Source organism: Ipomoea triloba, chromosome 7 (genome assembly GCF_003576645.1).
Source record: "Ipomoea triloba cultivar NCNSP0323 chromosome 7, ASM357664v1".
NCBI lineage: Eukaryota > Viridiplantae > Streptophyta > Magnoliopsida > Solanales > Convolvulaceae > Ipomoea > Ipomoea triloba.
In genome coordinates this window covers 2,865,690-2,884,454 of record NC_044922.1, presented here as the reverse complement: position 1 = coordinate 2,884,454, position 18,765 = coordinate 2,865,690, and the positions used below count along the sequence as shown (strand labels likewise).

Genomic DNA, 18,765 nt, shown 5'->3' with positions numbered 1-18,765 from the left:
CCCCCCTTTTTTTTTTTTTTTTTTTTTACTATTTCCCCTATATGAAAAAAAAATAAAAAATTCTCAAAGGAACAAAAGGTAATACAGTACTTACGAAGAGGGCCATAAGCGTCATTTCAGGTGACGCAATTATAACCACACAAAAAAATGGTTATGGTTTTTCCAGTCATCAGTGTTGAGTGTTGAGCACCATCGCACCCAGCGGACAATAGCTTTCCCCCTCAGCTTGTGGCGTCCCGCAACCGGACCCTCTGCGCACCACTGCGCATGTTAGCTGTCTCCACAATCATTAGTCACTCGCTCCGCTCCAACACACATAACCCCATGCATTTAAATTCATTTACTCCACCTCCCATCGCTTGCCAAACAAAAACAACCGATAGCCCGCATAAACAGTTCAGTTGATCACAAAAATAAAATTTGAACAGAGATCTAGTTTTATGGTGACAGTGTGAGTGAAACCCGTTAACCTGAGAGAAACTCCCTAGGCACAGTAAGCAAATATCAGGTCATTGTCTGTGCATTACAGAACTCATTATCGTTTTACACAGCTCAAAGTTTTTTGGCTCAAGATTCCCACATTCTCGATTTGACAAGATAGAAACTCGGGAAAGACTAATATGTAGTGCTCAAAAGAAAATCACCGCAATAGACCAAACACATTACGATTGTCATTAGATTTCATCCTGTATCATTGTTTACAATCTATCACTCAAACCAAGTAAGTTGTGTATGCTATATCCTATGCTTAACCTACGCCACCTCATCTACCCTACGCCCCCTTCTTTCACTGACCAGACCGTCGAATTAAATAGATCTCTGCAACTTCTGCTCTGCTTCACTTCACCCTCGTCTTCTCTTTCTCTCTCTATATGTGTATATACACACGCTGTATCTATATCCGTAGCTTAGATTAGTTGCTGGTATTGGTATTAGGCTATACGTAGTTAATTAATACAGTACATACTGCTTTAGTTATACAATCAATAAATACATTGCAGTTTCCGTGTATTGATTCTCGATCTTATGTCATATCACAACGGTTTCGGACGCATCGCCCTCTTGATCTCCGATCGGGAGCTTTACGTCGGCGCCGGAGGGAATCAAATCGGAGTGGGGGACTTGAAGTTGGGATTTCTGCCTCGTGAGCGGTGTCGCTTTAGAGATCGGCGATTTGCGGGATCGCATTTGCTGAAATGAGCTGATTTTGAGCTGGTTTTGTTTTGCGGTTTTGTGTGTTTGTGGAATCGGGTGATAGTTTGGTTGGTTTGTGTTTGAGTAGATGAATCCACTGTGCTGCATTGCTCCGGTGTCGATTGAGAAGGATCGGGGGAATCAGACGGCGGTGAAGCCTCCTCCGCAAACGCAATCGCAGTGTCAGCTAGGGTTTGAGAGTGCAGCAGCAGTGAGGCCTGTTGGATTCGGTTCGAAACCCAGCTTTTCGAATGCGCAGGTCGCTTCTCTAGCTACTAGTGACTCGGATTTGGCGGTTAGCCATGATAGGGATGACAATGTGGTTGATTTGCGTGAAACCAAAGTGTACAGTAGTGGGAATGGTGGAGCGTGTGTGGCTGGAGTACTGTACAAGTGGGTGAACTACGGGAAGGGGTGGAGAGCGAGATGGTTTGTGCTAGAAGACGGAGTTTTGTCGTACTACAAGGTTCACGGGCCGGATAAGATTGTGATGAGTCCCGGGAGAGAGAAAGGTCTCAAGGTGATCGGAGAGGAGTCCTGGAGATATATGAGGAAGGCTAATGGAAGCAATCATCGACTTTCTGGATCTTCAAGGCAGTGGAAACCGTTTGGGGAAATTCATTTAAAGGTCCGTTAAAAGTTAATTAGATGCATCGTCCACATTTATGTTCTGAAATTTTGTATATACACTTACTTTTTTTGGTTGAATGCTGTTGAAACTGAAAGTACCATCCTTATTTAAAATAAGTTATGTGTTTATTGGAATGTTTTTTTATTTTGATTTTTTATTTATTGATGACTGTTGGTAGTTTAGTACACCAGACAATTCTTGTAAATGTTCTGTCCATTCATCAATAAACTTACCATAATATGATGTGCAGGTTTCATCAGTTCGATCAAGCAAGTCAGATGACAAAAGGCTTTCTATATTCACAGGGACAAAGACACTTCATTTGCGCTGTCTATCCAGAGAGGATAGAACTACATGGATTGATGCTCTCTTGGTTGCTAAAGATCAATTTCCACGGATGTTGACAAGTGGTGATTTTGCCCTTTCTGAAGATTTTGTTGTTTCAACTGAGAAACTACGGACTAGGTTGCTGCAAGAAGGGATTGGTGAGGCTGTGATAAAAGATTGTGAGGCTATCCTGGAATGTGAACTTGGTGACCTGCAACGGAAGTTAAAGGGCCTTCATCTTAATCATATGATGTTGCTGGAAACATTGAGACAGTTAGAGGTAATTGCGGTACTAACAAACTCTTCTACCAGGTGGATGCCTAAGACATCTATTCTCAAGCATATATCGTCTGATCTGGAAGAACAAAAACAAAACAAAACAAAAACAAATCATAGGACTCTTTTATTTTGTTGTGAGAAAAATGATGGCTGAGTATTTGACTTACAGAACTTCAGCTTTCTTGAACTTGCCATAGTTTATGTATGGCTATACCTTCAAGAAAAAACCATTATCTACCCAAATTTGCTTGGATAATGCATGGGTTGGTCTTTGGGGAGGATGATGAAGGGGGCAAAGTAGAGTAAAACAGTGTTCTTAATCTGTTGGCTGCTAACTGCTAAGATCCATTGATTGTTTCATATATTTTATAGCTATATTCTGTTGTAAGAAGTTGATTCCCAGTATCTTCTAGGTGTTGCAAATTCCTAAAGGACTGTACTGAGGCTGCTGTTTGTTATGTTCTCTTGCAGGCTGAAAAAATCGAATTGGAAACAACTGTTGTAGATGAAACAAAAGAACGGGAGTCTTGCTGTGGACAAGGGAACAGAAGATTTAGTGGTTTGTTTCTGCTTCTTACAAGGCTAAGAATAATCAATAGTTTGATGATGTCTATTGGTTTTGAAACTCTTATGAACTAGCATGACTTTCTTGCTGGTGAATTATTTCAAAAGAAATCACAGTGCTTTGATAAATACATGCTTGTTACTTATCAAAAGAGAGGAAAACTTTAAGTCCTTTTTTTTGTGAATACAACTATACAAGGAGTGTTTCCTTGAAATCTAAAGGTCTTTCAGTGATGATTTCCATGAAGATGATTTGAGTAAGATATCATATGCAATGCAACAAATAAAACACTTTCATTGTGACTGAGATGGTCTTTAAAAGGAAATAAATTATTTTGTAATCTCAATCACTGAGACACTGATTGAGAGTATGAGATTGTCTTTTACTATTGCATTTAGAGGTTCATTGGTTTCCTTTTGATCCTTTGGATGCTGCAGATTTTTATTCTATCATGTCAGAGGGCAGTGCAACTGACTCAGATGCTGACAATGAAAGTCGCTATGGAGTAGATGTTGAGACAGATGAGGAGGATATCACTTTTTTTGATACAAATGATTTTCTGTCTTCTGAAGCTATGAGAAGTGCTTCCTATCGAAGTAGAGAAGCTCGTCTTTCTTTGACAAATGACGATGAATCTTTCTTTTCTGGTCGAATCAGAGAAGTTGGAATGGAAATAAAGGCAATAAAATATCCTTATGTCAAAAGAAGGGATAGTCTTCCAGAACCAAAGGAAAAAGAGAAGCCAGTTGGCTTATGGTCAATCATCAAGGATAATATAGGGAAAGACCTGTCTGGCGTGTGTCTACCTGTTTACTTCAATGAACCACTTTCTTCATTGCAGAAATGCTTTGAAGATTTGGAATACTCACACTTGGTTGACCAGGCACTTGAGTGGGGAAAGCAGGTCAGTTGCTGTGCTGTGCCCACCACATCTCAGCTTGCAATGATTTGCTAGTTTGTGAGAACAAATGCCATAACTGAACGAACTTATTAGTGTTTGTGATATTTGCTTTTTTCTCCCCTTCAGGGCGACGATTTGATGAGAATCCTCAATATTGCTGCTTTTGCTGTTTCTGGTTATGCATCCACCGAAGGCCGGCAATGCAAACCTTTCAATCCTTTACTTGGGGAGACCTATGAGGCAGACTATCCAGATAAAGGACTGAGGTTCTTCTCTGAAAAGGTAGTGTTCTTTTCAACTAAATTGTTAAACATCAGGTTATTTCATTTTCTGAGAAGGTGCCTCTGCTGCCCTGTTCTTGATTGATTTAATCGAATCTAGTGTGTAATAACAATGGAATAGTTCAAAACTAATCTGTGATATTTGTTCAGGTGAGTCATCATCCTATGGTTGTTGCCTGTCATTGTGAGGGAAGAGGGTGGAAATTCTGGGCAGATTCTAATCTTAAAGGCAAGTTTTGGGGTCGCTCGATTCAGCTCGATCCAGTGGGGATTTTAACCTTGCAATTTGAAGATGGTGAGACATTCCGATGGAGCAAGGTCACTACGTCAATATATAATATAATAATTGGCAAAATCTATTGTGACCATTATGGCACCATGCGCATCCAAGGCAGTAGTAAATATTCCTGCATGCTCAAATTCAAGGAGCAGTCTATTATAGACCGAAATCGTCATCAGGTAATTTTCCCAGTCAAGGTCCATGCCCTAATTGAATCTAAATATAGCATGCTTCATTTAAATCAACATTGACACTTCAATTTTTGTTGGAAATCAAAGGTCCATGGCTTTGTGCAAGACAACCGAACTGGGGAGAAGGTGGCGATGTTACTGGGGAAGTGGGACGAAGCATTGTATTATGTATTGGGAGATCCAACTACAAAATCAAAGGGATATGATCCAATGGAGGATGCCATATTGTTATGGGAAAGGGACAAGTCTCTTACAAAGACAAGATATAACCTCACTCCTTTTGCAATATCATTAAATGAATTGACGGCTGGCCTGCGGGAGAAACTACCACCCACTGATTCAAGGCTGAGACCAGATCAGAGGCACTTGGAAAATGGGGAATATGAACTGGCTAATGCTGAGAAGCTCAGGCTCGAACAATTGCAGAGACGGGTACATCTTTTAACGCTTTTTGCTGTGTAATTGAACTTGAAACACTGCAGATTGTGATGTTAAGCTAACTGATAACAAAATAATTTGTGCAGGCTAGGAAATTGCAAGAGAGAGGTTGGCAACCAAGATGGTTCCGCAAAGATGAGGATGGACATTACCAGTATGTTGGTGGATACTGGGAAACGAGGGAGAAACATAATTGGGAAGGCATCCCCGATATATTTGGGCAGACCGTCGATCTCCCTCCAGGTACAGATGAACATAATAATGCTTGTTAGGAATCAGTTGCCTCTCTTGCAACATTAGGAATCAAAATCAATATCTTCAGCTGTCTTGCTCTGCACTGCTTATACCACTTCTACGTTGATGATATGCTTAAATGATTTGTACTCTCAAAAGGGTTAGAGCATGTATCATGACATTTCTTGGTAAAGTAAAATATTGGGGTGATATGAAAATGAAAATATCATATATTTTGCTTCATTTGGTGCAAATCAAGTATTTAGGCTAGTTGTATTTCAGATGTTCTGCCTATTGGACACTCAGGGAGTGGTTATTAAATATTAATCAATATAATTTATTTTTATTAACCGAACAAATTAACTATACACATCAAATTATGCAAAGCTATTTATATTTTGCTTTACTTATATGCAAATGGCTTATTGTCTTACATGGGTATTTAGTCTTTGTTTAATTAAGAGTATTGCAATTAATTTTTATGTTATATTAGAGATTTGTAACAGGATTGTAATATCTATTGTATCAAAAAGAATATATATATAATTGTGCATATTTTATTGGGATGTTTAGTATTGTTTTTAGTCTGCAATGAGTGATTAAAAAAATTGTGAGAGATGATTGGCTGTTTAAGTGTGTAATGGAGAAGAAAAACTATATAAAAGAAAGTGAATTAATGATGACATGAAAAGTGCAATTGTGTACTTTTAAGCAAAATATTTCTGACTTTTCATTCAATTTATTTAGTAGTTATCCTCATTCTCTGTTACATACCTTTATCCTCTACGGGATATTACAATTTGACTCTTCTCAGAGTACAAACTTCACTATTTTTTTTTAAACGTCAGTTATATATTCTTTATTTATTCATACAATCTTCTCACTTTTAAAATAAACCTAATAACATATAAACATATTTAGAATTCATTAGTATTATTTTTTGAATCTTTACTACTTTAATTCACCCTCAAAACATATAATAATGACAATAATAATACTCCGAAATGATTAACTTTAGAAAAGCCAACAAAAAGACAAAGAAAATGCCAAAAAGTGGTGAACAGTCAGACTTGCAATCCCAATAAATAAATAATTGCAAGAGTTGTGTTTGCCTTTAAAAGAAAAAAAAAATTATTCCTAAATTTTCCGATTACAATTGTTCCAATTGTAAGATTGCACATGGCCTAAGGTAACTTGATATCATCATTACTTTTTGTTTTTGGTCCTTGTCCTTGTCCCGCTCTTCATCAGTTTAGCACCTTAACATTTCACAAGTTTTGATCCCATAAACACATTTTCAAGACTCTCAAGTTTTTGAAAACAAAGAAACACTTCCATTAATGAAGATCCATGCTAAGAGCATTACAAAGCAACGGAGGGGGTTACAATTTACAAACCCACTCGATACATTACGCTTAATTTGCTAGTGTGTGTCCAACTCATCAGATCCATTTTTCTAGTTTGCTAAGTGTAGAAATGAATGTAAAATTATCCAACACATTAATTTGGTCATTTTAATTTCTTTTTCTTTTTGGACGACATGATAAATATGCATCTACTATCTGAAGATATATACGAGATAAATCACACTAGGAAGACTTTGTATAACATATTCAATTGAAAGAGTATTGGAAAATTAAACTCATGATATTTTGACAAGACTTATGACACGATAATTGATATAGTTACAAACTAAACGGGAGACAAAGTGTGTGTCGTAGCTAAACGTGACTTGAAGAGATATAGTAAATATATCTTGGAACTTGGAAGTAGGAAAGCAATTTTGTGGGCTTATCGCCTTATTTTTATGTACAACTTAAACATTCTTGGTCATGGCGTGCAATTGATTCAAAAGTTGTGTACAAATATTATAAAATGATTTTTTTTTTGGGGATAAGAGTGAAATAGACCATCCAACTATATACCAAAGTTCAATTAGACCCTTGAACTAAAAAACTTTCAATTAAACCCTTAAACTTGTTGACTCTGTGTGCTTCAGTAGGTTGAGAAAGTAGCTATGAACAGATACTACATTGTAACAGAGTCAGCAGTACTCAAAAAAAAAAAAAAAACCCCTTAAACTTGTTAACTTTGTGCAATTTAACCGCAATAATACTTGGTAATCAAATATGAAAATGACATAATGTCCGTGAGACCTATTATCTATTGACATTCTTGGTTTGAGTATGTTAATTATGGACAAACTAGATCGGTTTATCTCCTTGTGGTTCTTTGCTAGCTAGGATCACAAGGCGAGCTTTACACAGATCATATATTCAAGTAGCGACTGTACACTTTCACATAATTTAAAATGACGTAATACTCGTGATACTTAAAGTAAGAATAATTCCACATTGAAACTTCCTCCCAAACCTATATTACAAATTTCATGATATCATCATAAGTTCATAACTAAACGTCATTAGATCAATATTAATCTTAACCCTGCTGATGTGTACTTCTCAATCTCATTTTGCTATATATTGTGAGTTGATATTATTGGTCCAATAATGTTAAGGCTTCCTAATATAGTAATATATAAAAAGTTAGCAGTGGGGGGAGAAGGGTTATGGTGGGAGCAGTAGTCCTGGTAACAAGGGGGAAACAAACTAGGATGGTCCCCCGGAGAATGTCTCAGTTTCAGTTAAACTTCCATAACGAGGCTAATAGTCTTTTTTTTTTAAAAAAAATTATTTTTTATGGGTGGAGATAATAAATTTCAAGAAGAAATGTGTTATGTTAAAGAGTTTTAGGTCAAACTTTTTTTAAGAGTTGCACTCTATGAAAGTAATTTAGGTCAAAACTAGATTAGTTCTACAACCTTGGGGATATTATTGGACATTTTATGCAAAAGAAATAAATAAACGATAGGTGATTACAACCGATCACTATATCTTGGACTAAGGTTCATCTTTCAAGGTAGACCATGGTCCAAAACAACGTTGTTTTAATGTGAAATGGTGAACAACAGTTCACATTCTTTACTGTGCACTACAATCACGATACACCTATAGTGTAATATCTACGTATATTAAACTTTGTTTTTATGAATATATGGAAAGAACATTATGAATCTATTACAGAGTTAATAGAAATAACTATGATGTACCGTCAATGACCTTGTGGTCAAGTGGCATGTAGTGACTCTCCCAAATGGGACGTCATGAAATCGAGCCTCGAGGCAGTATTGACTCTTTGTACTTCAACAAGTTGAGAAAGATGCACTCGTTGGCATTATTAACAACGCAATTAGTAGAATACATTCCTACACTAAAAAAATCACAAATCAAGAACCAACTAAATGCAATGCAATCCCAATAATTCTTGCTTAACTTTTTAAATTGATCAACTAGTTAAATTATACCCTAAGATCACTATATTTGCATATCAACTTATACGTTAGATGTTTTAACTAATTAATCTTATTTGTACAAAGTTTCATATCCACCATTTATATTATAATTATATATATATATATATATATATATATATATAACCAACCTAGCTAATAAACAATTCTCAACAATAAACTTATTAAACAATAAGGGTAGATTCTAAAGCCCATAATATATAGCTTATCTAGGTAGGGGTACCAAAATTAATTAAATAGGAATTATTGTATGAATGGAAGCAAGCTAAGCTAAGGGGAAGTTGGATTGATATAGGGGTTGTGGTGCCCATAATGTATGTGCATGGAGTGGGGAACAAAAGAACATCAACTAAGGAATGCACTCCATAAATTAAGAGGATCAGACTTCATAAGACAAACATACATGCAAAGACAAATTAACAATAATTAATAATCATATTAATATATATGTTCTAAAATACGTGTAGCTTGAATTAACAATGCTTGCCACCTTTCTAAAAATATAATAAAATAATAGAAATACTATTGCATGCACCCATTTTGCACTAACCAAGAACAAACCACTAAATAAATACACACACACACTGTTTGTTCTCTCCTTTCAGGGTGTGGGGAGATCGAAAAACCAAGTACCTCCAAAGCAATCAATAAATCAAAGTTGAGAAACACGTGGACATTGTTAAAAGGGGAAATAGTTTTTTTCTTTTAATACTAAGACAAAATAGATTAATTTTAGTCTTTCAATTATTGTAATATAATCTCACGTTAATTTCGTAAAAAATTATGAAGTGATACTTAAAGTGGGATCAAACATCCACTCATTAACTAACACTTGTGGTGAAGTTAGAGTCTTGACTTGAGCATGTATCATTTGGTGTTCTTGTTGAGACAACGGTGCGTGGTGGGAAAAGGAAAGTGTTGACATGAGTATTATTAGCCCTTCAGTTTTTTATAATGTTGCGATTTTGGTTCTTTGTCAATGAAAACCGTTAAAGTCCATTGTCTTTGTATTGTATGTGGAAAGTCTGTTAGCCAGTATTGCCACAAAATAATATTTTTCCCGTCTTGTTTTGTGTGTCTGATAAGAAAAAAATACCCGAAAAATAAGAATTGAATTAACCAATAAATAATAAAATATGGCAGGTAAAATCGAGCAAATAAAATAATTTAATTACAGTTCTAAATCATTAAAATTTTTATTAATAATTCAATGATCCAAAATTGTTAAAATTACCGCCTCCCGAAAAGAGTGGCCAAAACAACCATTTAGTAAAACATTAGAAGGTAAAAATTATTCGCGTCGACGAAGAATTAAAATCACTATTTCATATATAAATATAGAAATGAAAAACGATGTTTTCTGTAAATTAAATTAAATAGATTTTTACCCAAATCACTTAAGTGATGATTTTAAGTAGTTTTAACAATCCAATAGACAAAGAGTTTTTTGTGTTTTTAGTCCCACGACTACAGCGACACTTGCAGAATTTGTTCACGACTTTCAAACTTTGCAATTTTGGTACATGACTATTGTTTTTGTTGCAAAAATGGTTCTTCCGCCGCTGAAAAATAAAAACCGGCGGATTTTCTGGCAATTTTTCGCCGGAAAAAAAAATCGACATATTTTCCTCAATTTCTTGCCGTCAAATATTATTTTTACTTTTTAGTTTAAATTTAATCTTAATAATATTATTTTTTGTTGATCTTGAATTTGTATTAATAATTTTGAATTTGTACTTAATTGCATAAAAAGTAAATATAATTTAAATTTAAACGAAAAAGTAAAAATAATTTTGAATTTGTATTTAATTTTACTAAGATTAACTTGGCTACGTATGCTTTTAGAAATGAATTAGTTTTAACTTTAATTAGTTTACCAAAATAAAAAAAAATTAAATTGACTACATATGTTTTTAGAAATGAATTTGTTTTAACTTAAATTAATTGTTTAGAAATGTCAATTTTAATTCTACTTGAAAGGGGAATTCTTTTTCGGGCGAAAAATTGCCGGAAAAACCGCCGGTTTTTATTTTCCGGCGCCGAAAGGACCACTTTTACAAAAAAAACAATAGTTATGGACCAAAATTGCAAAGTTTAAATGTCATGAACCAATCCTACAAGTGTCACTATAGTCGTGGGACTAAAAGTGCAAAAAAACTCAATAGACAAATTAAGCCTATTAAAACCAAATGCAAGAAGTCATTTCCCAATCATATATGTGTATAGTACTAAATGCCTAGTACTGTAGTTTACATGCTCTGATGTCCATTTTAATCTTCTTTGGATGCTTTATTTGACCCATTCAATTCCCAAAACATTACAGTATGGTGAATGTAGTGAACATTGTATGTTTTTATGAGATCTATGTCATTGAGAAACGAAGACCCCAACACGATTTCAGACAATAAACCTCGTCACCTCAACCAATATTCTACTTCATTCTATTACACATTCCTATGATCGATTCCGCGACCCACAAAACAGTTTACAGTAATGCTAAGAAATAAAATTGGAGTAATTCCGTACGCACGGAATTACTTTGGTTGGAAATTTTAATAAAAATGGTATTTTAACTGGTTATTTGTCTATTTTGTGGTACAAATATAAGTGATGTTTATTTTTAATTTGAGTCTGGTTAAAATGGATTCGAGTTCTTTGAAATAAGACGACAAAATTAATATATTGTACGCTAAAAAATGATAATTGGTGAATAAGAAATTAATTATCAAAATAAATCCATTTGAGTTGAAAAATTGACGTTGGAAGGCTTAGAAGAAGTTTGTCCCGCATTGGAATGAAAAATGAGTTTGCACGGTTATATATACAATTTATTTTTAGAATAAGCTGAAATTGTATAGCACAAATGTTTTTTTTCCCTGATTTTCCCCTCATGTGCACTTATTAATCCCTATACAAAATCTAGACTTGGCTAGTGTCAACAAGGCGGGGCACCCTAGCAAATTATTGTGTAGATGTGAACCCACGGTTCAAAATGACATTTTTTATATAATGTATTTTATCAGCAGATCGCATGTGAAAAAAATCGCATGAGCCATGGTCCACACACTAACGGTTGAGACACCCATGTATAATTAGTACAATTTTTAATAATGAAATACAAAATTAAAGAAATTATGTTTGTGTTCATTATTGTAAGCTCTCTTAAACTCAATTCATTTGATTATATAAATATCTAGTAAATAAGAAGTTTGCTATAAACATCTAAATTCATCTGTATAATGATATATTGTTACTTATTAAAAAAACCTTAATTTTGGAGTTTATTGTAAAAATTATTTCTTTATGGTCAAATAAATTCTTCATTTATGAATGAAATTAAATGACGTGCATAAAATATTCTAATAAATTAATCATCATTTCTTCCTCGGTAGTATAAGTTTAAGAGCAATCCTCATTCAATTAGGTATTTTTCTTTTAAGGTTTTTTTTTTTTTTTTGGTGGCATGGAGTGACCTTTTTATATACCTACATAGAGAGTAATTATTTCAAAACACGACTGAAATCAATTAATTCAAAATAAATTTATAAGCTTTATTTGACTAATCGTTGAATAATTGTATTGTAACAAGTTAACGGTACTGCCAAAAGATTTCACATTAAACTCAGATAGTGAAAGAACTCTCACATGAACCAGGCAGACAAGAAACCATTATTGCTAAGACAAAAAAATAAGCCAAATCGTACATCACATATATAAAAGCATACATAGCTGCAGGCAAAATGTTTCGTTTTGCGCAATCTTTATCACCCCCACATCCAAAATTACAAGAAATGTCTGGAAAGTAATAGCTGAATAGGTAAAATATGATTTTTGTATTAGAAGCTAAGGTCATAAGAACGGGATTTACAGGTGTATGCAAATTGCAAGTTTTTTCCAGGGTTTTTACCGTTAGACACAGTGACTAAACGTTTGACCTTTGGTTAAGTATGGATGAGTCCATATCGCTCAACCAACACCCTCCAGGTTACATGAATCTATATGTACTAGAGTGTACATTAGTTGAATATGAAGTGCACATAGCACACTATGGGATTAGAAGTACACAATCCTACCATAAATATACATCCTCACGTCCTACGGTGCACCACTCCCCGCCAAATATACCCCAGATATTGCCCAATTGACAGCCCAAATTAGTCCACAATTCTCACATGCAGACTTGTTCTCATATGGACAGGATTATATATAGGCTTGTGTTCAAATGAGAACACTTCCTTAGGTGAAAATGTACGAACAAGCATGAGTGCACACAATCTACTCTACGTTCTCTACCGTCATCCAGGCATGCTTGGGATTAAATTGTGCACTCATGCTTGTTCGCATGTGAAAATTCTTAACGATGCATTTGAAAATGTTTAATGGTGCATTTAAGAACTCTGGTGCAGTGGCTGTGTATATATATATATTAGCAAGTAGGGGAACACAGTCTAATTAAATTTGTACTAAACACTTCAATCAGTACAAAACATTCTTTTTACTCTTAACGTTCACAGTTAATTTTTCAATGTTACATTCGATTAATACTGTCAAGAGATTTCTCTAAAACAAAATAGGATTTTGATTTCCACCATGTATATTTGTAAGTGTGAAGCATTTCAGTATTGTTATGTGAAAGTATTTATTGCTTTTCGACTTATGATTTTCAAGTATATGGTATTTTTTAATAGTAACATCCTCGCGTATATGGTATTTTTTAAAATTAATATTTATCGTGTATATGACGTTTTTTTTTAAAATTAATATTCTCACATATATGGTATTTTTTAAAGTTAATATTCGTAATTTGTTATCATATTATAAATTATCTATAAATTCAATAAATTACAGTAAGTATATATATTATTATATTCTCCGGCCACAAGCACATTTTAAAATGTAAATTCATCGGCAATATATATATATATATAGAAAAAATGATATTTTAAAAAAAAGTTGAACTTTTAATTATATTATATCAAATAGTTAATAATTTGAATAATAATACTTTTAATTGTGTTTCTAACTGAAAAAAATAGAAAATACATTTATTTGTATATAATAATAAATGAGAGAAAATAAATTACTCTAAATTTGTGTAAAGGGTCTAAATAAGCATTCATATGTCAACTCAATTGTTCCTTTTTACATTCTCACCACTTTCTTTCTTTGTATCTCTATTTGGACAAGACTCCACAGAGGGGTCTGCGTTCGTTCAAACTTAGACTCTAGAAGTCACCGGAAAGTCTACTTGTGTAGTGTTTTCTAGCCGGTTTTCCGGCTGAAATCACCATGGATGACGCTGATTTTATACCGTTTCCGGGGAATCTTGATCCCAGAGCTCAAGAATTCTTCCCGAGAAATCCGTACACTTACCCTTTAGCTCCGGTGCAATTCTACTACCCTTACCATCCTCCTCCGCCGCCGCCGCCGCAGTACGGCGAAGTTGTGGCGCTGCCGGCGCCGTGTCTGCCGCCGCAGAGCTCGATTCCGACGCGGACGCTGCTGGTGAGCATGGTGCCGTCCGACGCGAGCGAGTCGCTGGTGCGGCGGGAGCTGGAGGTGTTCGGCGACGTGAGGGCCGTTCAGATGGAGAGGGTTAGGGACGGGATCGTGACCGTCCATTTCTATGATCTCCGCCACGCCCAGACGGCGGCGGCGGAGATTCAAGACCAGCACATGCAGCAGCAGTTCCGTCTCCGCCGCCATTTCGAATCCGGCGCCGCCGGCGTGTCTTTACCCCCGCCGCTTCCCGCTCCGGCGCCCGGACTCATCTCCGGCCGGGCCGTGTGGGCCCAGTTCATAATCCCGGTCACGTGCAGCATCCCCGGCGGAAATAATCAGGGCACGCTTGTTTTACTCAATCTCGACCCCGCCGTTTCAGCCGCTCACCTCAAAGACATTTTTAGAGCTTTTGGTATGCAAAACATTACATTAAACCTTAATTATTATTCCTCAAATCTTTCCCAGATTAAAAAAGTTTAATTCTTTAATGAATTTCGCTTCTCAGGTGGTTTGTGATGAATTTGGCCTTTATGGCCTATGGCCAAGTTTAATTAATCTTTACTTTTCTTGATTTATTAATGTTAAATTTATTTATTTATATATATCCAGGCCCCGTTAAGGAATTGAGAGAGACGCCGATGAAACGGCACCAAAGGTTCGTGGAGTTTTATGATGTTAGAGACGCCGCCAATGCGTTAGTGCATATGAATCGCAAGGAAATAAATGGCAAGCCTGTCTTGATCGAATTCAGCCGCCCCGGCGGCAATAATAGCCGGAGAAGATTCCCATTTTCCTCCCCTAAACCCCGTCCAATCACCGCCCACTCTCCTCCTCCGCCGCCGCCGCCGTGTCGCCCCGGTAGAATCGGTTCGTCGCCGTCAATTCATGATTCCATGGAATCATTGACCCTCAGGAATGGGAATGGGAATGATTGGTATAATGGGTGTTGGCGGGGCAATTCAAAGAGGGGTTGGAGGAAGAATAACGGGAAGAACTCGCCGTCACTGTCGCCGTCGTCTTCGTCGTCGTCGTCGAAGCAGAATCGGGGGAGGGCGGCGACGGGGAAACCATGGAGGAAATCTCACGTGGGTGAGGGTGGAAACGAGAAGGATCCTCGTTTCATGATAAATGAAGAAGAGATAATTAAGGAATCAGATTGCAGGGATAGCAGAACCACTGTCATGATCAAGAACATACCCAACAAGTACAGGTAGTAGGGGTTCGCGTTTTTTTTTTTTTTGCTTTAATCTGCTTTCTTCCCATAATATTCTGATTTCCACTTTGATCATTACTACTATACTATACAGTTGTTATTTATTAGCTTTTCAATGGGGTTTGCGTTGCACGTTTATTTTATCATTATTTTTGGTTCTGGAGATTTGACTGACACCATAATTCTTGGGGTTTGTGGTTGCAGTCAGAAGCTCCTGCTGAACATGCTGGACAACCACTGCATTCACTGTAACGAGCAGATTGCCCCCGCCGATCACCACCCCACTTCCTCCTACGATTTCGTCTATCTCCCAATTGATTTCGTGTATGCATCTCTCTTTCCATTCTTCCCATTTATGCTTTAACCTTAGTAACCACAATGTCACAAGTTCGGCTCTTAGCTGTTTGAGTCGATCAGCTTTTGGGAACCTAAACTGATTACTTATGGTATTTTGCTAATTTATTGATTTGAATTAATTAAATATGAATACTTGATTTAGGTCTTGTGATTCTTTGCTGTGGCTAATAATTTTACATATTTACCCAAAAAATTTACAGTATTTGATGATACATTGATTGATTGCATGAAACTGCAGAAACAAGTGCAACGTGGGATATGGTTTCGTGAACATGACTTCTCCAGAAGCAGCATGGAGGCTGTACAAGGCGTTTCATCTTCAAACCTGGGAGGCCTTCAACTCCAGGAAGATCTGCGAAGTAACCTACGCGAGAATTCAGGTAATTTTTTGATATGTTCCGAGTGGATTTTAATTGTTTTGTTTGTTACTTTGATGACAATAGTGTGATTAAGGTACGATGTTGTTGCGTTTAAAGGGAATAGAGGCACTGAAAGAGCATTTCAAGAACTCGAGGTTCCCGTGCCAGGCGGAGGAGTACATGCCGGTGGTGTTCTCGCCGCCGCGGGACGGCCGGACGCTGACGGTGCCGCAGCCCATCTTCGGCCGCGGCGAAAACCCTCCTCCGCCTCCGGTGGCCGATGATGGGGGCGCAGGAATTAATGCTGGCGGTGGCTGCGGCGGCGGCGATGGTGGAGACTTTGAGGATGGTAATGATGAGGACGATGGGAATTGAATTTAAAAAAAAATAAATAACGGTGGGCGAAGTTTTCATGGTTGACATTCGTCGAAGAATCAAGATTTACTTGATTCTACGGCGACTATAAAAAAGATTTCAGAGATCTTCTGGTCTTCTCTCACCTCATCAATGCCATTTCTTTCTTTTCTCCATGGTTGACGGTAGGTTTACTTTCTGTCACTTCAAACTCAAAAATAGCTATGGTTTTGCTGTATCCACTACCCCCCATAACCTATATGACGTTGTATTATGGTAGCAGACTAGCAGTAGTGGAAATGCAAAACGGTGGAGTCTTGACTAGACTAGTTCCTATAATACCATAAATTAATTCGTTTTATTTGTTCTTGAATGCTGTGTTCGTGTTCATGTGCATGCTTCTCGTTTGCATAAAATGTTTTTCAAAATAGTTTTTCATATTCACCTCTTCAATTCTTCCTACATTACATGCTATTTAATTGGTTGCAAAGGATTGAATGAAATTCCTTTCCTACTAATTTTTTTAATATGTGAAATTACATTATTGGCTTAGACGGAATTGCAATTCCCTCTTGAAATTTAGAATCCTACCCTTCCCCTAAAAAGTTGCAATTGCAATTCTAACCTAGGTATATAGGAAGAAAAAATGACTAGGCCTATTATTGGGACAATACAATTATGCTACTAAAGTACAAGGTCTTTGACATAATAATAATAATAATAATGATATTATTATTATTATTATTATTACAATGGCATTTCAATCTTTATATCACTTATTTTCTTTTAATTTCTAAATATCTACCAAACATTTTTACTCCTATCTACCAAATAATAGAATTTGAATTCTTTTGTAATTTTAACCTTATTCATTTCTTACAAAATTACAATCCCTATACCTATTCATTTCATATTAAATTACAATTCATTCCCTTTAATTACACTGTTCCAACTAAACAGCCTGGTAACTCTATGACACAAGATTTTCTTGTGGGTGATAGAGGAAATTTGCCCTATTCTTTGAGGGTGTGATGGAATAAATTTTATTTATGTGTAATATCCTATAATAAATGAAAATTTTCCATTTGTAGGCTAGTTGTGTAGTAAAAGATAGGATTTTGCATTTGTAAGCTAGTTGCAGTTTTGACTAAGACAAATAAAAACTTTTGGGTAAAAGTGAAATTTTAATTTAATCTTTAATCGGCATCCATTACTCAAGGGTTTGCCTTATGTTTATAGTTAAATCAGGTTGCTTTTATTATTCATGGGTTTGCCTTATGTTAATTAGGTTGCTTTTATTAAAAGTTGAACTTGAAATATTGTAATTACTAAGTCAACAAGTGGAAACTATGTAGTTACTAAGCTAACAACTTGGCCAACTTTTTTTTTTGAATCCTTATTTTTATACTTTCATAGTTAAATCAGGTTGCTTTCATTAAGAGTCGAACTTGAAATATTGTAGTTACTAAGTTAACTTGAAATATTGTAGTTACTAAGTTAACAAGTTGAAACTATGTAGTTACTAAGTTAACAGCTTGACCAATTTTATTTGGTTATTTGAGCAAATTTGGTTTTTAGGGTTTTAACTGTTGTTAATTAACATTCAATTACTTACAATATAATATTCTCAAACTCTGCGTCTAGATTTGTTGTTGAATATAAACATGGCTATCAATAGAGCTACGAGTATTACACTATGAGTCTACGAGGGAGTAGATAAACAATAAAAGACCAAATAAAGTACATTTAAAAAAAATTGGGTGTGTTGTACTTAGTAAAGTAGTAGTACTTGGTTTGGGGAGTGGTTTGAACGGAGCGGTCAACGGTCAAAGCGGATGAATATGCGTGAGCCAAGAAAAGACAGAGGTAAAAGGTGGGGCATGGAGTAGCAGATGTGGTGTTCCAAAAGAAGGTATATGGAGATGGCATCTTAGTAAAAGGATACGTAGTGTAGCCACTTTTACTGGAAAATATGCAGTGATATATAAAAACAAAAAAAAGGTTAAGATACATGACGATGTGATGAGTTCCAATTCATTGATTTGTCCATCGGGCAACCACGGCCTGTTTTTTCGAGTACAACGTTGTCTGTTTGTGGCTTCTCGGATATCCATGCGCTGCGCTTTTATTTCGACTCCTTGGGCTGCTGCACTCACAGGTTATATTATATACAGCCTGGTTAGATACACTGCAGCTTATAATCCCAATTCATCAACGTTAATTCTAGACTTTTCAACCACATATTTCTTAGCCAAATATATTGCTAGTTTAAGTTGTTTATAATTGACT

The 18,765-nt window shown here is 35.9% G+C and overlaps 2 protein-coding genes across 2 annotated transcripts; both read left to right on the top strand.

Annotated features, from left to right (window-relative positions):
* The first annotated feature begins 838 nt into the window (after positions 1 to 838).
* On the top strand, positions 839 to 5,602 carry LOC116025262 (oxysterol-binding protein-related protein 1D). Its single transcript, XM_031266428.1, has 8 exons — positions 839 to 1,822; positions 2,076 to 2,432; positions 2,903 to 2,990; positions 3,434 to 3,900; positions 4,024 to 4,179; positions 4,329 to 4,637; positions 4,737 to 5,081; positions 5,174 to 5,602. The coding sequence occupies exons 1-8, from the start codon at positions 1,283 to 1,285 to the stop codon at positions 5,357 to 5,359; spliced, it is 2,448 nt and encodes an 815-aa protein (XP_031122288.1). The 5' UTR covers positions 839 to 1,282; the 3' UTR covers positions 5,360 to 5,602.
* Positions 5,603 to 13,879: 8,277 nt separating this feature from the next.
* Positions 13,880 to 16,813, top strand: LOC116026065 (protein terminal ear1 homolog). Its single transcript, XM_031267509.1, has 5 exons — positions 13,880 to 14,605; positions 14,803 to 15,403; positions 15,611 to 15,730; positions 16,002 to 16,143; positions 16,240 to 16,813. Exons 1-5 carry the CDS (start codon positions 13,981 to 13,983, stop codon positions 16,495 to 16,497), a joined length of 1,746 nt encoding a protein of 581 aa, XP_031123369.1. The 5' UTR covers positions 13,880 to 13,980; the 3' UTR covers positions 16,498 to 16,813.
* Positions 16,814 to 18,765: the final 1,952 nt, after the last annotated feature.